At 43.0% G+C, this 19,184-nt stretch overlaps 1 protein-coding gene across 1 annotated transcript in view; it reads left to right on the top strand.

Moving 5' to 3' along the window:
- Positions 1 to 10,042: 10,042 nt before the first annotated feature.
- The window catches only part of XKRX (XK related X-linked), a 16,641-nt gene continuing 7,499 nt past the window's right edge, over positions 10,043 to 19,184 (top strand). The window contains exons 1-2 of the mRNA XM_032257787.1: positions 10,043 to 12,086; positions 17,021 to 17,289. Of these exons, the coding sequence (XP_032113678.1) occupies positions 11,752 to 12,086; positions 17,021 to 17,289 (604 nt within the window). The 5' untranslated portion in view covers positions 10,043 to 11,751. The remainder of the gene's footprint in view (positions 12,087 to 17,020; positions 17,290 to 19,184) is intronic.

The raw sequence follows: 19,184 nt of genomic DNA, 5'->3' as shown, positions 1-19,184 counted from the left end.
CAGAGGAATACAGTGTTCTCGTTTAGATGTATTTCAGTTGAGTATATGTGTCACAGGTGGGGTACCAGGTATCTTCTACTTACCCCTCCTGATCCACTCTTCACCCTGAGTGAAACTCAGTCTCAAAAACAAAGCAAAACAAAACAAAACAAAAAGGTGGATTTAGTGTCCTTAGACTCTCCTTTCTACAGTGTTCACTTCCTCCCCCCATGTTCATCATGCCACCCCTTTCTTATTTCTGTTGATATCTGCTTTAAGAGAGCATATCAGATGATAAATCTATGAAAAGTGCTCTATCTCACTAGTAATGAGGGAAATTAAAACTAAAACCACAATGAGATACTGTTGCACACCCATCAGAACAGCTCAAATGAAGAAAGACTGACATTATCATGTATTGGTGAAGATGGGGATTTATTGGAACTTTTGTACACTACTGGTGATTATATAAATTGGTACAACTACTCTAAAAAGCTATTTGGCAGTATCTACCAAAGCTGAACTTAGGCATATCCCAGTGACAAAGTAATATCACTCTTAGATATTTAACCAAGAGAAACTTTCCCACATGTACATAAGGATACATATACATATGTAGATGTCCATTGAAGGATTTTGTTTGAGACAGTAAAAAATGAAAAGCAACCTGAATGATCATCAACAGAGTGAATGCACGAACTATGGTGTATTCATCTGATGGGATTCCATACGGCATTTAAAATGAATGAATTATAGCCATATGTAGCAACACAAAACTACAGCAAAATATATCAAAACCATACTGTTGGCTGGGCACGAAGGCTCATGCCTGTAATCTCAGCACTTTGGGAGGCCAAGGCGGGTGGATCACCTGAGGTCAAGAGTTTGAGACCAGCCTGGCCAACATGGTGAAACCTCATCTCTACTAAAAATACAAAAATTAGCTGGGTCTGGTGGTGGGCACCTGTAATCCCAGCTACTCAGGAGGCTGAGGCAGGAGAATTGCTTGAACCCAGGTGGAGGTTGCAGTGAGCTGAGATTGTGCCATTGCGCTCCAGCCTGGGCGACAAGAGCAAAACTCCACCTCAAAAAAAAAAAAAATACTGTTGAGGGAAAAAAAAGTTATAGAAAATTCTGTATAATAGTATTAAAGTATAAAAACATAAAACAATATCCTATTATATATTATTTGTGGTACATGCATAGATAGTAAAAGGAAAATTTAAAAAGAATTTATGCTTATGGTACATGCATAGATTTAATGTTTATGTTATGTGCATAGAGAGTAAAAGGAAAAGAGCTCTCACTAAATACACACACACAAACACACACACACACAAACACACAGAGTCAGTTACATAACTAGGACGAGAAGCCAGTTTTCCTTATTCTTCCTTCCTTTCTTTTTTTTTTTTTTTTTTTTTCATTTTTTTCCTTATTAAGCCTAGTCTTGTCAGATACTGGACTTTTCCTTATTCTTCCTTAGCCGAAGTAGTAGAGGCTTCAAAATCTAAACGGTCTGCACGGTCATTAACTTGGCTCCTTGTCTCCGGTAGCTAGGCTTTGTATAGCATAGAACATGTTATGGGAGCCTGGTAAGTTTGGTGGGAGTGGAGTTAGTATCTGTTTTACATGAAGGCAGAGGGCAAGGTTGCTATAAACTTTTTTCCCCCCACATTCTCGTTCCCTGTCTACTGGCCAGGAATGCTGAGTTTGACCTGATTAAAGTTATGGTAATGTGAAACACTAGTAAGCTGGTGACTGTTCCAACCTAAAGCTGAACTCCTCCAGCACTTCTCAGTCACGTTTGACTAGCTTTGGCAGCAGCTACTGGACACAGAGCCAAACCCAGAGAACCAAAAAGCTATAAATGGCCTCTGGTATGATTAAAATGGACTATTTGCATAGTAGCTGGATCAAAATTCTGAGTGCTGAACAATGTAGGTTTTCATGTAAAGGGTCTACAGGGTATAGGAGAAGACGAAATTCTGGAAAATGAAAGGCAGTACATGGCCCCTGCTCTCCTGGAGCTCCTGTGGTTGCTTTTTTCTCAATTACTTAGCAATTGCCTTTAAATTCCCCAGGCTGTCAAGACCTCGAAAATATACCAGAGGGGTATGTGAGATAGAGTGAGAAAGAGAGTTTTAGAAGGGCAGGCAAAAAGGAGGAAAATAAAAGAGGAGACCCTTTTGAATGGGTTGTTTCTGTCCTTTGATGATCTGACCTGCCTTTTTTTATGCATTTGATCTAGTAATGACTCATGAGGATAGCCTTGGGAGCTGTTTGGGTTCTAGTCCTACTACCTCTATTTCAGTGACCTTGAGCAGATCAACTAACCTCTTTGAACTTCAGATACCTCATCTATAACATGGAGATAATAATAGTATTTACCTAGTGTGGTTGTTAAGGTATGTAAAGTGCTCAGCATGGTGCCTTGCACAAGGTAAGTAAATAATTAATAAATTTGTGATGATCTTTCTTCTTGTTGTTGTTACAGTATCAGAGAAGCAAAGGAGGAGAGCATTTTGAGTAGGAGAAGAAAGTCTGGTCTACAGAGTGCCAAATGCAGCAGAGAGGTACAGAAGGATGAGAATTGAGAGAAGGGAAGGGTTGAGGCTTGATTAGAAATGCTGACTGATAGGCTGGGTGCGGTGGCTCACGCCTGTGATCCCAGCACTTTTCGAGGCTGAGGCAGGTGGATCACCTGAGGTCAGGAGTTCAAGATTACCCTGGCCAACATGGTGAAACCCCAACTCTACTAAAAATACAAAAATTAGCCAGGAATGGTGGTGTGTGCCTGTAATCCTAGCTACTTGGGAGGCTGAGGCAGGAGAATCCCTTGAACCCAGGAGGCAGAGGTGGTAGTGAGCTGAGACTACATCTCAAAAAAAAAAAAAAAAAGAAATGCTGAGTGACACTTACATTTGAGATCCATCTTTTGAGCTCCGTATTTTTATTGGAAATGGGAATCAGAGTTTAAAAAGATTTGATCACTTTTTGCTCTCAGGAGACATATTTACTTAAGTTCACAGGAAGCAATGTTAATAGGGAGAATATATAAGAAGGTAGCTGCGGCTGTGACAGCCACAGCAGACTCTTTGTGTTTGTCCATTAGAACTTTCTGTGATGTGGACATCTTCTATATCTGTGCAATATATCCATACACATGTGGTTATTGAGCACTTGAAATATGATAGTGCTCTAGTGTGACTGAGGAACGGAAATTTTATTTATTTATTTTGAGACAGAGTCTGGCTCTGTCACCCAGGCTGGAGTACAGTGGCATGATCTCAGCTCACTGGAAGCTCTGCCTCCCAGGTTCAAGCGATTCTCCTACCTCAGCCTCCCAAGCAGCTGGGATTGCAGGCATGCACCACCATGCCTAGCTAATTTTTGTATTTTTAGTAAAGACGGGGTTTCACTATATGTTGACCAGGCTGGTCTCGAACTCTTAACCTCAAAAGGTGATCCACTCGCCTTGGCCTCCCAAAGTGGTAGGATTACAGACATGAGCCACAGTGCCAGGCCTGAAATTTTAATTTTATTTAATCTTAATTAGCTTAGGTTTAAATAACCATGTGTGGCTTGTGGCTACCCTAATGGACATTGCAGCTCTGGCTGCCCTGAAAAAGCCATCACTGTTATTAGGGGAGCAAGGCATATACTCTTGAGACCAGTTAAATACCAAAAGAATTGGAGTCAGACAGTAGAGATTTAGTTATTCAGAAAACAAGCGATACCCTCTTGGCCGGAGAATTTAAAGAGTCTTGTAAAGTAAGTTACAGTGTTTGGATAGAAGGAAAGAAGGCAAGAGGTTATTCTGGATGGGTTGGAAGGGGTGGGCAAATGTTTCGAGTTAAAAAATGTCTCCTACATGAGAAGTTTGAGGACAATGACTATTCTAAAATAGAGCACTCATATTGGGAATTAGGTGCATTTGGGCCAGGACATGGACAGCCTTGAATCCTAGCACACAGAGTTTGGGCTGTCCACAGATGTTTTGCCAGGCTTGCTTAAAACACAGATTCTCAGGCCCCACCTTGACCTACTAAATCAAATTTTCTGGCTTGGAGGCTAAGAAATCAGTATTTTTAGCAAGCTTCCCAGATGTAGATGATGCACATTCAAGTTTGAGATCTATTAGATAGACAGAAAGGAGCCCATGGGAGCTTTTGGTGAAGGGAGTGATGTGATAATAGCAGTATCTTAGGAAGCTTAATAGGGTAGGACAGTGTAGAGTGTAGAGACTAGAGTAAGGAAACCAGTTTGGTGACTGTTAAAGTAGTTCAGACATGAGCTTCACAAATTCAGATTTTCTTCCTGGCTGGTATCCTTGGAATTGTCAAATTGACTCCTAAATTTCCCTGCAGGTCATATTTTAATTTTCAACACAATTTGTTTGCTGTTTTAAATGACTAGGGCCCAGGCACCAAAGCCTGACTTGCTCGGTTCAAATCCAAGCTCTACTACCTCAGCGATTTTAGCTTAGACAAGTTTTCATAACTTTTCTGTGTTGCAACTTCCTTATCTATAAACTGGAGATGATTATAGCTGCTATCTCATAAGGGCATTGCAGGTGTTAAATTAGATCATAGAGGGTTCACAACAGTACTTGGCACATAGTAAGCACTCAGTAAATGTTGATATGATATTATTTATTCTTTTTTTTTTGATATGATATTATTTAAATGAAAGAGCTCTTTAGTTTATTACAATTTGTATGATAATTAAAACCAATCAATTACCTTTTGCAAAAAAAAAAAGTTAAATGTGCCCATTTGGTATGTTAAAACTGAGTTCTAGACTTTTTGCTGAATGAGTTGTATTTCAAAGCATAATGCTTCCATTAATTTTATATATAACTATCCTTCATAATATAAGTCTCAACGGGATGTATTGCTTTTCCCACTGAGTGTGTTAACCTATGGTTAGTTCTTGGCTATGAATGATATATCTTTTTAAACTTTGTCCTTTTGAAAAACTAGCTTTCAGTGGATGCTATTTGTGTTATTTATTTCCAAAGAAAAGAACAGACACTCTTTTGCTCTTCAGAGGAACTGAGTGTGGAAATAAAATTTGATATGTTATCTTGGTACGTGGCCTGGGGTCCTGGTGTCACTTGATCCCTTGACTTACCCTGGAGGTGCGGCAACAGGTTTCTGAAGCAGTGAGAAAGTCTGTTCAGATGCCTTACTTGAAAGCATGTTAACTTCTGGTTGCTGCTTCACTCTTCTTCCAGACCTCACTGACACAGAGGCTTCTAGCCTCTCCAGTTTCCTTTGCATTGTCAGCTGCCTGAAGCAACTCTCAAGGTGCACCTTCAAGTCAAGTGCGGCAGGGAGGGAAGGAAACAGCTAAGACCCATGATAGCTACCTACGTACTTCTGAGCCAGTCCGAGCCAGAACGTAGCCTCAGAAACTTCTTTCTGCTTTCAGAAACAAAGTCACCTCTAACTTTGTTCTCTTAGGTTCTGTTAGGTGGTTGAAAAAGAGAGGTCTATTACACGGTTGGTTAAGATTCTCTTTTTAATGCTTTGACAAGATTAATACATATATTCCCTGCCATCTCTTTAGTTGTCCATTTCCCTTCCCTGGAGGCAATCAGTTACCAGGTTCTTGTGCCTCCTTCCAGAGATACTCTGCATATGAATGTATATGTATAACCTTATATTTTTTCTTTATATCCTTAAGTTTTATACAAATTATAGCATACCATAAATGATATCCTGCACCTTGCTTTTATCCCCTAATATATATTGGAAACTGTTTCATATCAGTACATACAGAGCTTCTTTATGGCTGTAGGGCAGGACTGTGTGGAATCTAAGTATTTCATAATTACTGCAGATGTACCAGAATGTATTTTAGCAGTTCTTTATTGATGGATGTTTACATTGCATCTCATCTTTGGTGATTATCAACATGATTATACATATTTCACATGTGAGAGTATAGCTTTAGGACACGTTGGTGATTTACCTGTTGAAGTGGCTGTGTAACCACAGTGCTGTGTGTAGAATCAATTTGCCATGCTTAAATGGGGAGTCACCAGATGTTAGAGTTAGAAGAGATCTTAGAAATTCCAGAGAAACCCAAGATGACATGAAGACTTAGAGACAGATTCAAGACTAAATCCCACAGTGTTTTTTGTTTTGTTTTGTTTTGCTTTGTTTTGATAGGGAGTCTTGCTCTGTCTCATATTCCTGGCCTCAAGTGATCCACCCACTTTGGCCTCCCAAACTGCTGGGGTTACAGGTGTGAGCCACCATGCCCAGCCATGGGTATTTCTTTATAGCAGTGTGAGAATGGACTAATACACAACCCTTATCATGGTGTATTGTGATTGAATGTTTTTGTCAGTTCGATGTATAATCCAGAGGGTTTTCAGTTGTGAGCAACATAAATTGACTGGCAAATTTAGACAGAAAATGTGTATATTGAAAGTATATTGAACAGCTCACAAAATCACCAGCTGGACTAGAGAACTAGACTCAGGCCTACATAGCCAACATCACAGCTGCCACTGTTACTACCACCAATAGGAGAAAGAGACTCCCCCTAGACTACATGATGATGCAATAGGCAAACTAAGAGTAGAAAGCAACAGGAAACATCATGAACCTTGGACCATTGCCAGATCACCTCCCTAGCACTAGTGAATGCCTACCACCCACCACTCCTACTGCCATCAGTGTTAGCGCAGATTCTCCAAGGAGCAGATACTAAAAGATGGGATTAGTTATGCAAGAGATTGATTGCAGGAAATGCCCATAACAAGGTGAGAACTGGAAGAGGCTGGAAGAGCTGTCAGATTGCAATGTAAACCTGACCTTTATAGATAAGAGAAGGCAAGAAGAAGGTTTGGAAGGAAGAATCTTGGACTGAAGAGCAGTTCTAATAAAATTTGCCCTGGCTGATGAGAGTCCTGTAGCCAAGCTGCCTGTTGGAATAGTTCTGTCTTCCAGAAATGGATCTGACTTAGTATCCCTGCTATGCTCAGTCATTGGCTGGAAGCAGTGTGGCCCCAAAGCAAAGCAGCTAATATTGGGATGAATATAGAACATAGAGAAATTGGGGGCCGGGCGCGGTGGCTCGCGCCTATAATCCCAGCACTTTGGGAGGCCAAGGTGGGTGGATCACGAGGTCAAGAGATCGAGACCATCCTGGTCAACATGGTGAAACCCCGTCTCTACTAAAAAATACAAAAATTAGCTGGGCATGGTGGCGTGCGCCTGTAGTCCCAGCTACTCGGGAGGCTGAGGCAGGAGAATTGCTTGAGCCCAGGAGGCGGAGGTTGTGGTGAGCCAAGATCACGCTATTGCACTCCAGCCTGGGTAACAAGAACGAAACTCTGTCTCAATAAAAAAAAAAAAAAAAAAAAAAACATAGAGAAATTGATGCTTGAACACTACCTGGCATTCAGGGAGCAGCCTAGGTGTCACCTCAGATGACCAGTCCGTGGGAGATCAGTGCTCTTAATGGGGAAGGAGTTCCTAGAACCTCAGCAGCCTTATGACTGCCAACATTGCCAGCATCTTCAGTCCCAAGAAGAGCTGGAGTCTAGAGATGGCCTGAGAGAGCAAAGAGTGTTTGGGCAGAAATCGCGAATTCTCTGCTAGCTTCTCCCAGCAGCGCAAAGGAACAGGGAAATAAGAGACCAGAGGATTTAGTGACCTAAAGCGCCAGAGAGTCCTAGGACTGAAAATAGAGAAGTTGGTGGGTGAGGGGGATCAGGTGACAGGAACTTTACAGATCTATACCAGTCATGGGGGAGTCCAACAAAAGTATAGTAATAGGAGCTCTGACCTCAAGGAGCCCATGATAATTTAGTTGGGGAATAAAAATGAATACACTTGAAATAATTTTGGTGCTATACTCTGGTATAAACGAACAAAAAAAAAATGCTGTAGAAATTCTTGAGAAGGGACAGGTCATGTGGCCTGGAAACCTCTGTGAGCTGATGGCTGAATGAAACAGTGCTCATTCAGCCTGAGGAGTTTATTCCCCAGCTACAGTGGCCATGCCACAGCTTTTAGAGATGAGTGTGTCTGAGTCTTTCATGGTTTCATTGAGGAAGTATGGGGGAGGAAGCTTCATCATCATCCCCATTTGTCAAGCACCATTGTCATCAACAAGTGGCACCATAAACAATCATTGCGTATTCTTCCCTCACTAACTTTACACTTTTTGGGGGGAGGCAGGACAAACACAGAAATAGTTGAAGGACTAGGGGCCAGGTGCAGTGGCTCGCGCCTGCAGTCCCAGCACTTGGGAGCCCAAGACAATTGGATCATGAAGTCAGGAGTTCGAGACAAGAGTGACCAACGTGATAAAACCTGTCTCTACTAAAAATACAAAAAATAGCCGGGCGTGGTGGCATGTGCCTGTAGTCCCAGCTACTCAGGAGGCTGAGGCAAGAGAATTACTTGAACCCAGGAGGCAGATGTTGCAGTGAGCCAAGATCGTGCCACTGCACTCCATCCTGGGCGACAGAGAGAGACTCCATCTCAAAAAAAAAGAGTTGTAGGACTAGTACAAGAGAGCATGTGCCAGTAGCACAATGACAAAGAAAAGTCAGGGTTGGAGAGGCAACAGAAGGCTTCTTGCAGGAGGTAGCACTTGGGCTCACCCTTGAAAGAAAGTTACAGTTTGGACCAATGGAGAAAAGGGTGAAGGGGGTTGTAAATCGCATCAACAAGACACAGAAGTGGGAGTGAGCAAGGCAAATAGGAGAAGTGAGAAAACTGGCCAGCCTTGTGGTAGGGGTATTGTGGGCAATAAAGTTTGAGAGGGAAGTAATGTGGTGATTATACAGAGCCTTGAATGACAGACAGAAAGAGTTATTTTGGAACAAAGTAGGAAGTCATTGTAAATTTGTGTATTTGGGGAGAGACGAGGCCATGGAGAAGAAGGAGGAAAGGCTAAAAGGTAAATGTTGGGATTCTACATTCTTCTTTGTAGCTTTATGCTCTCATGTTTTATTATTTAATTATTATTATTATTACTATTATTTTGAGATGGAGTTTCACTCTTGTCACCCAGGCTGGAGTACAATGGTGCTATCTTGGCTCACTGCAACCTCTGCCTCCCGTGTTCAAGAGATTCTTCTGCCTCAGCCTCCCGAGTACCTGGGATTACAGGTGCCCACTGCCACCCCCAGCTAATTTTTGAATTTTTAATAGAGATGGGATTTCACCATGTTGGTCAGGCTTGTCTCAAACTCCTGACCACAGGTGACCCACCCGCCTCAGCCTCCCAAAATGTTGGGATTACAGGCGTGAGCCATCATGCCCTGCTGACTCTCCCATGTTAAGGGGCACCAACTCACCCTATCCCAGTGAAATGGGATGAGTTCGTCACTTGGCCTGAGATTCACCTTGTGAACAGGTACCCAAGGAGCCACAGAGGTTCTGCACCATATATTGGTGGTGTAGAACCTTGTCCCAATTGAAATGTCCCAACTAATAAGAAAAAGAACACTCTCTGAAGTTGTTCTCAATAGTGTTGTCCTCCCTCATGAAATGGAAAGGAGAAGGGAGCAGCCTCCTAGCCCAGCTTCTAGCACAGGTGCAAACCAAGATGGGGAGTCTGCTTCAGAAGGCAACAACCTTTAGATGTTGAACCTGTCTCTGAATCAGCCCTGGCGAAAGGAGGCAGTAATCATGGAAACCTTATAAAACAACATAATGACAGGACAATCTGTAGGCCATCATTTTGGTGCTGCTACTTGGCCGCTCACATAGATTTGTTTTACTGACTTCCTGCAGCAAAAGGAGATTGGCACAGGCTCTGCTACATTGATATTATTATTATTGTTGTTATTGAGACATAGTCTTGCTCTGTCACCCAGGCTGGAGTGCAGTGGTGTGATCTCTGCTCATGGCAACTTCTGCCTCCCGGGTTTAAGTGAATCTCCTGCCTCAGCCTCCTGAGTAGCTGGGATTACAGTCAGGCACCACCATGCCTGGCTGATTTTTGTATTTTTAGTAGAGATTGGGTTTTACCATGTTGACCACCCTGGTCTTGAACTCCTGGCCTCAAGTGATCTGCCTGCCTTGGCCTCCCAAAGTGCTGGGATTTCAGGCATGAGCCACTGTGCCTGGCCTACATTTATATTATTACCAGGAGGCAGCCGTTTTCTCTTTTTCTGTGAGGTTTAGAATTATGTAAATGAAGACATGCAAACAAAAGCTCAGTGAGATGGGGGAGGATTACACTTAATACAGGTAATTTTCAAAGCTCTTTAAGACACCCCTCTCAGTTTTTACTAACAGCGCTCTCTTGGCTCTGCCAGTCTGTTTCGAATTTGGCACTTCATAACCTTTCAACCAAAGACCTGTAAGTTCATTCTAAAGCTCCTATCCTGGCCTCATTTTGCAAGTGGAGAAATCAAGGCATAAAATAGGAGCTCAGTGTCTGTGGGCTGACCTTGAGTCTTGACCTCTATCCTGTTCCATCTTCCCTCGGCTGAAAACTCTGACCCAATTCTTCCCAGGTTCTCCCTTTCATGATATTATCTGGAGGGCAGTAGGACCTAGGGAGGTTCAACCCTGCGGCCGAGGGAGACACACCTGCCTAACCGCGTGGGTAGAGTGTGGGAGCAAGCCACTTAACTAGTTAGGGAGGGCGGGGTAGAAGTGGGTGCCTGCTGCTCTTAGGGAAGAGTGAAGCTGTGGCTCCCGCCTGGGTCTGGAAATCGCGGTCAGAAGTGCTTCTGAAGAGTGGCCCGAGCCTCCTTTTGTCCCCCTTCTCCTGGCCGTCCCCCTGGAACTCTCCAGCTGGTTTTATTTGGCCCCAGCCATCCCGCCCATCTCGCCCGCCCCACCGTCCTGGTGCCTTAGTTCTTGAAGCTGACGACCTTTCGCAGCAGGAATCACAAGCCAGGCAGGACCCTGGCACCAGACGGCGTCCAAGAGTTTGGCGACATCTGTCGAGCCAGGTTGGCGCCCCGCACGTAGTGCCTCTCACTAGCAAAGTTTCTCCGTGGAGAAGCAGCCTCTCCAGCCTTTTCTTGATCTTGTAGAGCGCGCGCACTCTGCTTCTGTCCCCCAACACGGTACTGGGAGACAGGGTGGTGATAATACTCCAGTCCCAGGCCCGGCGGTCTTGTGGGCGGGGCTTGGGGGAATCCGAGGAGCCAGCCTGAGAACCCTGGACTCAGTGAAGATCCTGAGGGCGCGCAGGTGAGCAGGCAAGCTAATAGCTACAGCCTAGCAGTAGCTAGGATACCCAGGCGCTGAACTGAATCCCCCGAACGGACGATCACACTGCGCCCCCTCTTCTGCCCTGGCCCAGCTCTCCGCTGGCTTGCGAGGACACACTAGTCAGGACTCTTTGTGAGGAGCTGCTGAGCGTCGGTGCCCCGGCAGAGTGGCTACTCCCTGCCTGAGGGACTGCGAAAGGAGCCACCACGGAAGCTGCTGTTCTCAGGACTCTTCACGTCCCTGGAGTTGGACTCTGGATGGGGCGCTGGGATGCTTGCTTTTGTCTTGTTCCAGTTTCACAGCAAGTATGTTGACGATTGGAATCCTGGGTCAATTAAGAGTCAAGTTCAAAGTAGTACTCCTGGGTTTTCCATCCCAGACTCCAACTCGAATCTGAGTCTGGAAGATCGTGGTCTCTTGCTCTAGCTAGTGAATCTCCGTTCCCAAACTGGACTTGACAGAGCTCTCCTCACCTACACTTGGACTGCAGCGGCTACAGGGTTCTCTTGGGGATGCGTGGGAGGGTGCTCTGAACATCAGACCACAACGTTCAGAAAGAAACTCGACAATGGACAGAGTTTATGAAATTCCTGACGAGCCAAATGTGGATCCGGTTTCATCTCTGGAGGAAGATGTCATCCGTGGAGCCAACCCCCGATTTACCTTTCCATTTAGCATCCTTTTCTCCACCTTTTTGTACTGTGGGGAGGCTGCATCTGCTTTGTACATGGTTAGAATCTATCGAAAGAATAGTGAAACTTACTGGATGACATACACCTTTTCCTTCTTTATGTTTTCATCCATTATGGTCCAGTTGACCCTCATTTTTGTCCACAGAGACCTAGCCAAAGATAAACCGCTATCATTATTTATGCATCTAATCCTCTTGGGACCTGTTATCAGGTGAGCAACTTTAAAATCTTTTCCTTACCCCCCAACCCCGCAGAGAAAGATGATTTACAAGATGGATATTATGGCTCTAATCTAATCAGTTCTCATTTCCTCCCACTCTCGGCTTACCTGTCTACCATCCAAAAAAACTTATCTGAAATCTTAAATGCCACTATGATGAACATGTGGTATGTACCTGTTTTCCAAAACAATGAACAATACCATTGACAAGACTTTATTAGAGGATGTTTGCTGTCTGGATTTGGGTTGTGTCAACTAGTGTGGGAACAACAAGACATGATCTCCCTGTGCATGTAGGCCATAGCTGCAGAGTGCGTAATTTAATTTTTTTAATTTTTTTTTTTTTCTGAGACAAGGTCTTGCTCTGTCTCTCAGGCTACAGTGCAGTAGCGCGATCATAGCTCACTGCAGCCTTGATCTCCTGGGATCAAGTGATTCTCCCACCTCAGCCTCCCAAGTAGCTGGGACCAAAGTATGCGTCACCACACCTGGTTAATTTAAAAAAATATATTTTGTAGGCTGGATGTGGTGGCTCGCGCCTGTAATCCCAGCACTTTGGAAGCCCGAGGCGGGTGGATCACCTGAGGTCAGGAGTTCAAGACCAGCCTGGCCAACATGGTGAAACCTGTCTCTCCCAAAAATCAGTGGGGCATGGTGACGCACATCTGTAATCCCAGTTACTTGGGAGGCTGAGGCGGGAGAATCACTTGAACCCGGAAGGTGGAAGTTGCAGTGAACCAAGATCATTCCACTGCACTCCAGCCTGGGTGACAGAGTGAGACTCCATCGCAAAACAAAAACAATTTTTTTTTTTTTTTGTACAGATGGGGTCTCATTATGTAGACTGGGCTCAAGTGATCTTCCTGCCTTGGCCTCCCAAAGTGAGCCACCCTGCCTGGCCTGAGTGTATACTTTTACTCTACCTTTTGGATGCTTTGTAAATTGGGTAAAAGTTTTCTTTACCCTGAGCTGCTTGGACTGGTGCTACTGCCATTTTCAAATTTTCCAGAGGAATTTGACATCTGGAAAATATTTTGAACCATCTGTGATAATCTGGTACCCCAACCCAGTGTAGTTCAGTTCTCTGTCGGGTTATCAGTCTCCTGTTTATCTCTTTGTATATTTCTGCAATAAAAATACAAAGTTGGGAGAGGGCAAAGGAAGACAGTTCATCTCTCTATGTGGATGCAGTAGCACAATTTAGTAGTATCAAGTATTTCCGTTCAGATTGCCTTGAAGTGGAGAGAATGTACTTAATCCTAGGGAGACAAGTGTCTGTGTCAACAGTCTCATCTGGATGCTATGGGGTTTTCAAGGTAGAGAGATGTTGCAAAACTTATGATTTCAGGAGTAAGGAATGGACCAGGTTTGTCTTGATTGCAAGAGAGGCAGACAACTGCAGTCAGCCAAGGAATATGGGTCAGAGTGTTGCAATGGGAAGACACCTCATCATTAGACAACTAAAAACAGTCTGTGAAACTTATTAAGGATGAAACTCCCTCCTTTATAAAATGTCATATCTGTACATATGTATAATTTTTATTTGTCACTTATACCTCAATAAAGCCAGATAAATTTCTCAATAAATTTTTAAGTGGGGAGGAATTGCTTAGGCTCCATCAAAGAGAATATGGGATATCAACAGAAACAGTGGCCTGAAATTCAGGAGACGTGGAGTCTAGTCTTCCCTCTGACATTGACTAGTTGTGTGTTCTTGGTAAAATCTTTGAAGATGCCTTCACAGGAAGTCATGTACAGTTCCCTCATCTGTAAAGCAAATGGGTTAGTCTAAATTATGGGTCTTAAACTTAAACACTTGCAGGGACCAGTCAAGTATCATAAATGAATGAAGCAGACCTAGTACAAGAAAAAGCAGTAGCCTTGTGTGTGATGATAAATGAAAACGAAGTCTCAGTGTTAGAGAAATACTGAGGAGTAGTGAGTACCATGGTAATCTGAAGTCTGCATTACTTGCCTAAAGGAGGTAGCCCCTCTACAGCCCCAGCCCATTGTTTCCATGTTGGAATTGAGACCCAGTATTGCCAGATCCCCTAGCTTTTCAGGAGATGCTCCAAAGACAGGATTTTTATATAAAATGTATGATTTTAAATGTTCACAACTGACTAAAAAAAACCAACAACAACAACAACAACACAGGATGGGCAAAACCACATCTGTTGATCAGATATAACTCAGAGGGCCTATATGCATCTTTGAACTGGGTGATTTAAAGGTCCTGTACAGTTCTAAATCTTTGAAGTTAAACTATAAAAGGAAGACCTCATCTTGACCTTGAAACCAAGAAATTTAAAGATGTCACTAGAGAAGCAAATAAACCATTAATCTCTCCTTTTTCAAATACAATATATTGAGTTAACCGATCAAAAACTCTCAAGATACTAACTTCAGAAAGTACCCAGCTGCACCCTCCCCTCTTTTTGACTTCCTCTGTTTTGTGAACCCTCTGTGTGGAGTATTGAGTACTGATTTTTATTTTTGTTGTTTAACTTCCACTAGAAATGATTGGGAAGCATTTATAACCTCAGGCAGCTAAGCCCATAGCAGAGAAAAGATAATTAAAAACTCATAAATTATACTCTGGATTTGCTTATTTTCGAGGCTAATTACTTGTTAGATAGGTAGGAACTTGATTAGTGCTATCAGACACATGAAGATGCTCGTAGGGTCTGGCTCCCTTACATGAAATGTAAGCATGCTTCTGAAATGAAAATGTATTCTAATTTACTGAAGCTTGTAAATGGGTAAACATCCTTACTTAAACCAGAAAATAGCCTTGAGAATAGAAACGTAAACGGAACATTTCATGTCACCAACTTCTCCAATACTGTTCTCCAATTTAGCAATAACACTGATGGGTTTGTGTTAAAATCTAAAATTTTTCATTGAAAATCCACTTATGCAGAACAAGAATAGGAAAAAAAAGTGTTGCTTTCTCTTCTCTGTTCTTTCCTTGCATCTTTTTCTTTCCCAGGTCTTAGAGTTTGTCCCTAGAAGGTGAAAGTTTCAAACTACATGCTTCAGAATGGTACACATGCATCAATCTTAGGGTGATCGGTGGAGACTGGCAGCCAGCATATGTTCCAAACTTTCCTATCAGGAGCTAAAGCCTGGAGAACATATCACTCTCTGAGCTTGTCTTTGGTCTACTTGTCTGTTAAATTTCATTGCTGTTATTATTATCCTCTCCTCCCATAGTTGCTTACCCTGTATTCTTTTCTTCCCATTCTTTCATTTACTCAGCAAATATTTCTGAAATATGCACTAAGTGATAAGAGCTGTGAACAAGATAAATACAACCCTTCACCTCAGTCTATTGGGGAAGATGTCTTAATTTCCACAAATGTTTTTACTAGTCATAAAGCAGTCCACAGTTTTTATTCATTCAAGGTAAGTGGGGAAGTGGTAACTCAGGTGTTCCAGAACAAGATGTTCTAGTTGCTTTTCTTCCACTTGCCACGTCAGAGCTGCTAAAGACTTCTGATTTGTATGGGAGAGATAGGAAGGGCATAGCAGGAAATGTCATCTTACCCTTATTCCAAAGATGATAGGCTTTCATAAGGATGTTTTTCTCTTTGTAAAGAAAGAATCCAGTTTAAAAGGCTTTTGTCCACAAACAGGCCAGGAGGCACAAAAAGTAACTATTACAGTGATCTTTTGAGGGTCTAGGTATGTAGTTCATTTGGTTTTGAGTTATCTTTTAAGTACCTTTGTTGCTTACATGGCTTTCTGTGTATATGAGAGATTTTTTTTCCCTGATCTCTCCCAAGACTTTTTGGCTGTGATATAGCTGTGAGTCTTCTCTTGAAAAAGCAGAATCTGGCCAGGTGTGGAGGCTCACGCCTGTAATCCCAGTACCTGGGAGGCAGAGGCGGGCGGATCACCTGAGGTCAGGAGTTCAAGACAAGCCTGGCCAACACAGTGAAAACCCATCTCTATTAAAAATCCAAAAAAAAAAAAAAAAAAAAAAAACTTAGCCAGGCATGGTGGCACTCACCTGTAATCCCAGCTACTCAGGAGACTGAGGCAGGAGAATCACTTGAACCCAGGAGGCGGAGGTGCAGTGAGCAGAGATCACACCACTGCACTCCAGCCTAGATGACAGAGCGAGACTGTCTCAAAAAAAAAAAATCAGAATTGTAAACCTTGATTATGAAGCTGAATGCTTTGAGTGAGGGCTGTATTACCTCATGAATTTGAGGCAAGAAAACAGGGCCTTTTGGAACCTTTATCATTTCCCTAGGAACATAATATATTGACTTAATACCATTGTGTTCAAGGCACTTTTCTACCTGCCACCGGCCTATTCTTAAAAAGACAAAACAATTTCTCAAGTCCTCAAAGAAGTACTCCTGAAATGGTGTTCTTAGGTCAGTCGATGACTGAACAAAAAGGGATTTAGACTCATGTAACTTGTAGAAGGCGTGACCAACCCTTTGACTTATGAGAAATGATCAGAACAGAGGAGAGAAAAAGACAAAAAGTAGTGCAGGCTGGCCATGGTGTCTCACACATATCCCAGCACTTTAGGATCCCAGCACTTTGGGTCAAGGCAGTAGGATTGCTTGAGCCTGGGAGTTTGAGACCAGTCTGGGCAACATGTCAAGATCTCGTCTCTACAAAAATAAAAATAAAAATAGCTGGCATGGTGGTATGTACCTGTAGTCCTAGCTACTCAGAAGGGTGAGGTGGGAGGATCACTTGAGCCCAAGAGGTCAAGGCTGCAATGAGTTATGATTGTGCCACTGCACTCCAGCCAGGGTGACAGAGTAAGATCGTGTCTCAAAAAAAAAAAAAAAAATTAAAAATAAAGTAGCACAACCTCCTCAAGTTATTTTTTACCCTCATTACAACCTCCCTTCCCAGGACAGCTTTAGTTAAGTTCCCATGATGCTTTACTTCTGCAGATGTTTGGAGGCCATGATTAAGTACCTCACACTGTGGAAGAAAGAGGGGCAGGAGGAGCCCTACGTCAGCCTCACCCGAAAGAAGATGCTAATAGATGGCGAGGAGGTGCTGATAGAATGGGAGGTGGGCCACTCCATCCGGACTCTGGCTATGCACCGCAATGCCTACAAACGTATGTCACAGATCCAAGCCTTCCTGGGCTCAGTGCCCCAGCTGACCTATCAGCTCTATGTGACCCTGATCTCTTCAGAGGTACCCCTGGGTAGAGGTGAGTGGGGTCAGAAAAGGGGAGGGCTCCAGTTAAATCAAGGGTCTCAGAAGTCTAGACCCAAGCTGTCTAATATACTGGCCATTAGCTTCATGTGGCTATTTAATTTAAAATTAAATAAAATTTAAAACTTCCTCATTAATACTAGCTACATTTGTTCTCCGTAGCCATATGTGGCTAGCAACTACTGTATTGGGTGGCACAGGTATAATAAATATTTCCATCATCACAGAAAGTTCTATTGGACAGCACTAGTAGACAGTCAAAGAACTTGTGGAGTCAGACATCTCAAGCCTGCCAGATTTCTTAAACAGGTGAGCTGTTTAGACCAAAAATGTCACAGATAAACCTTCTCTGCTCCCAGAAAATGCTAGTAATACCAGCAGTCAGTAGGATGTTTTCCCTTGCCCAAAATGTTTAAATTATGCTGTTAGTTGTTTTGTTGGTTTAGGGATGGCAGTCTTTAGTAAGAGGTTCCCAAATAGTACTGATCATCAGGATCATGTGATGAGCTTCTTTTTGAAATTATATCTGCTCCCCAGACTTGAATCAATCTTAGAGTGTGGGGGGACCAGGAATATGTATTTCTAAAAAGTACCCCAGTTGGTTTTGAACAGCCACATTTTGGGAACCAGTAATTTAATCATTTTTGCTAATGCCAGTGGAGAGAAAGAAAAGGAGCGTGGGGTGAATATTAATGAGAGTCAGTCCTGGTTCAATTTCTGACCTTCACTATGATCTTTGGAGGAAGTTACAAAGCAATCACTGACCTAATTTCCCACTTGTAAAAGAGGGATCCTGAAATGAGTAAGACCTCTAGCAGAAGATGAAATGTGAGTCAGTGTTTTCAAAGTTGAGAGAAACTGTTGTTAATGAATTTTAACAGCCTGAGATTTGCTTCACCTGTTTGGGCAGGTGCTGGTATAGGTGTGGGTATAGCTTTGGACCATTTCCTTATTATTAGATTCTGACCCTGTTTGGCAGAGTCCCATGTATCAAAGAAGGTAAGGAGGAAATTTGCCCTCTTTTATCTTTTTTCCCCATTAAGAATTGTTCTTCAAGTTCTATTGGTTTTGAAGCTTTTCACATATATTCCTAGTAGTTTGAGGAGAAAACTCTTTGGAAATGATGATGCTTTTCCTTCTGAGAATTTTGAAGGTCATCAAATCATCTAATAAAAATAGGTGTACATTACAGCTGGGTGCAGTGACTCATGTCTGTAATCCTAGCACTTCGGGAGGCTGAGGCAGGTGGATCACTTGAAGCCAGGAGTTTGAAACCAGCCTAGCCAACATGGTGAAACCCTATCTCTACTAAAAATGCAAAAAAAATCAAGGCCAGGCATAGTGGCTGACGCCTGTAATCCCAGCACTTTGGGAGGCTGAGGCAGGTGGATTACCTGAGGTCAGGAGGTTGAGACCAGCCTGGCCAACATGCGAAACCCTGTCTCTACTAAAAATACAAAAATTAGCCGGGCATGGTGGCGTATGCCTATAATCCCAGCTACTTGGGAGGCTGAGGCATAAAAATCACTTGAACCTGTGAGCCAAGATCACGCCATTGCACTCCAGCCTGGGTGACAGAGTTAGACTCTGTCTCAAAAAAAGAAAAAAATCGGCCAGGCGTAGTAGCAGAAGCCTGTAATCCGAGCTACTTGGGAGGCTGAAGCAGGAGAATTGCTTGAACCTGGGAGGTGGAGGTTGCAGTGAGCTGAGACTGCACCACTGCACTCCAGCCTGGGCAACAGAGCAAGACTCCCATCTCAAAAATAAATTAATTAAAAAAATAAGTATATATTACAAAAGTAATACTTGCACAAACTGACCTACAAGTAATTGTATATGCACAGAAAATTTCTAGAAAACTATACAAGAAACTACCTCTGTGGAGTGGGA

The sequence above is a fragment of the Sapajus apella genome, unplaced genomic scaffold (genome assembly GCF_009761245.1).
Source record: "Sapajus apella isolate SASKATOON/1434 unplaced genomic scaffold, GSC_monkey_1.0 scaffold98, whole genome shotgun sequence".
Taxonomy (NCBI): Eukaryota; Metazoa; Chordata; class Mammalia; order Primates; family Cebidae; genus Sapajus; species Sapajus apella.
This window is presented reverse-complemented; position numbering and strand designations above follow the sequence as displayed.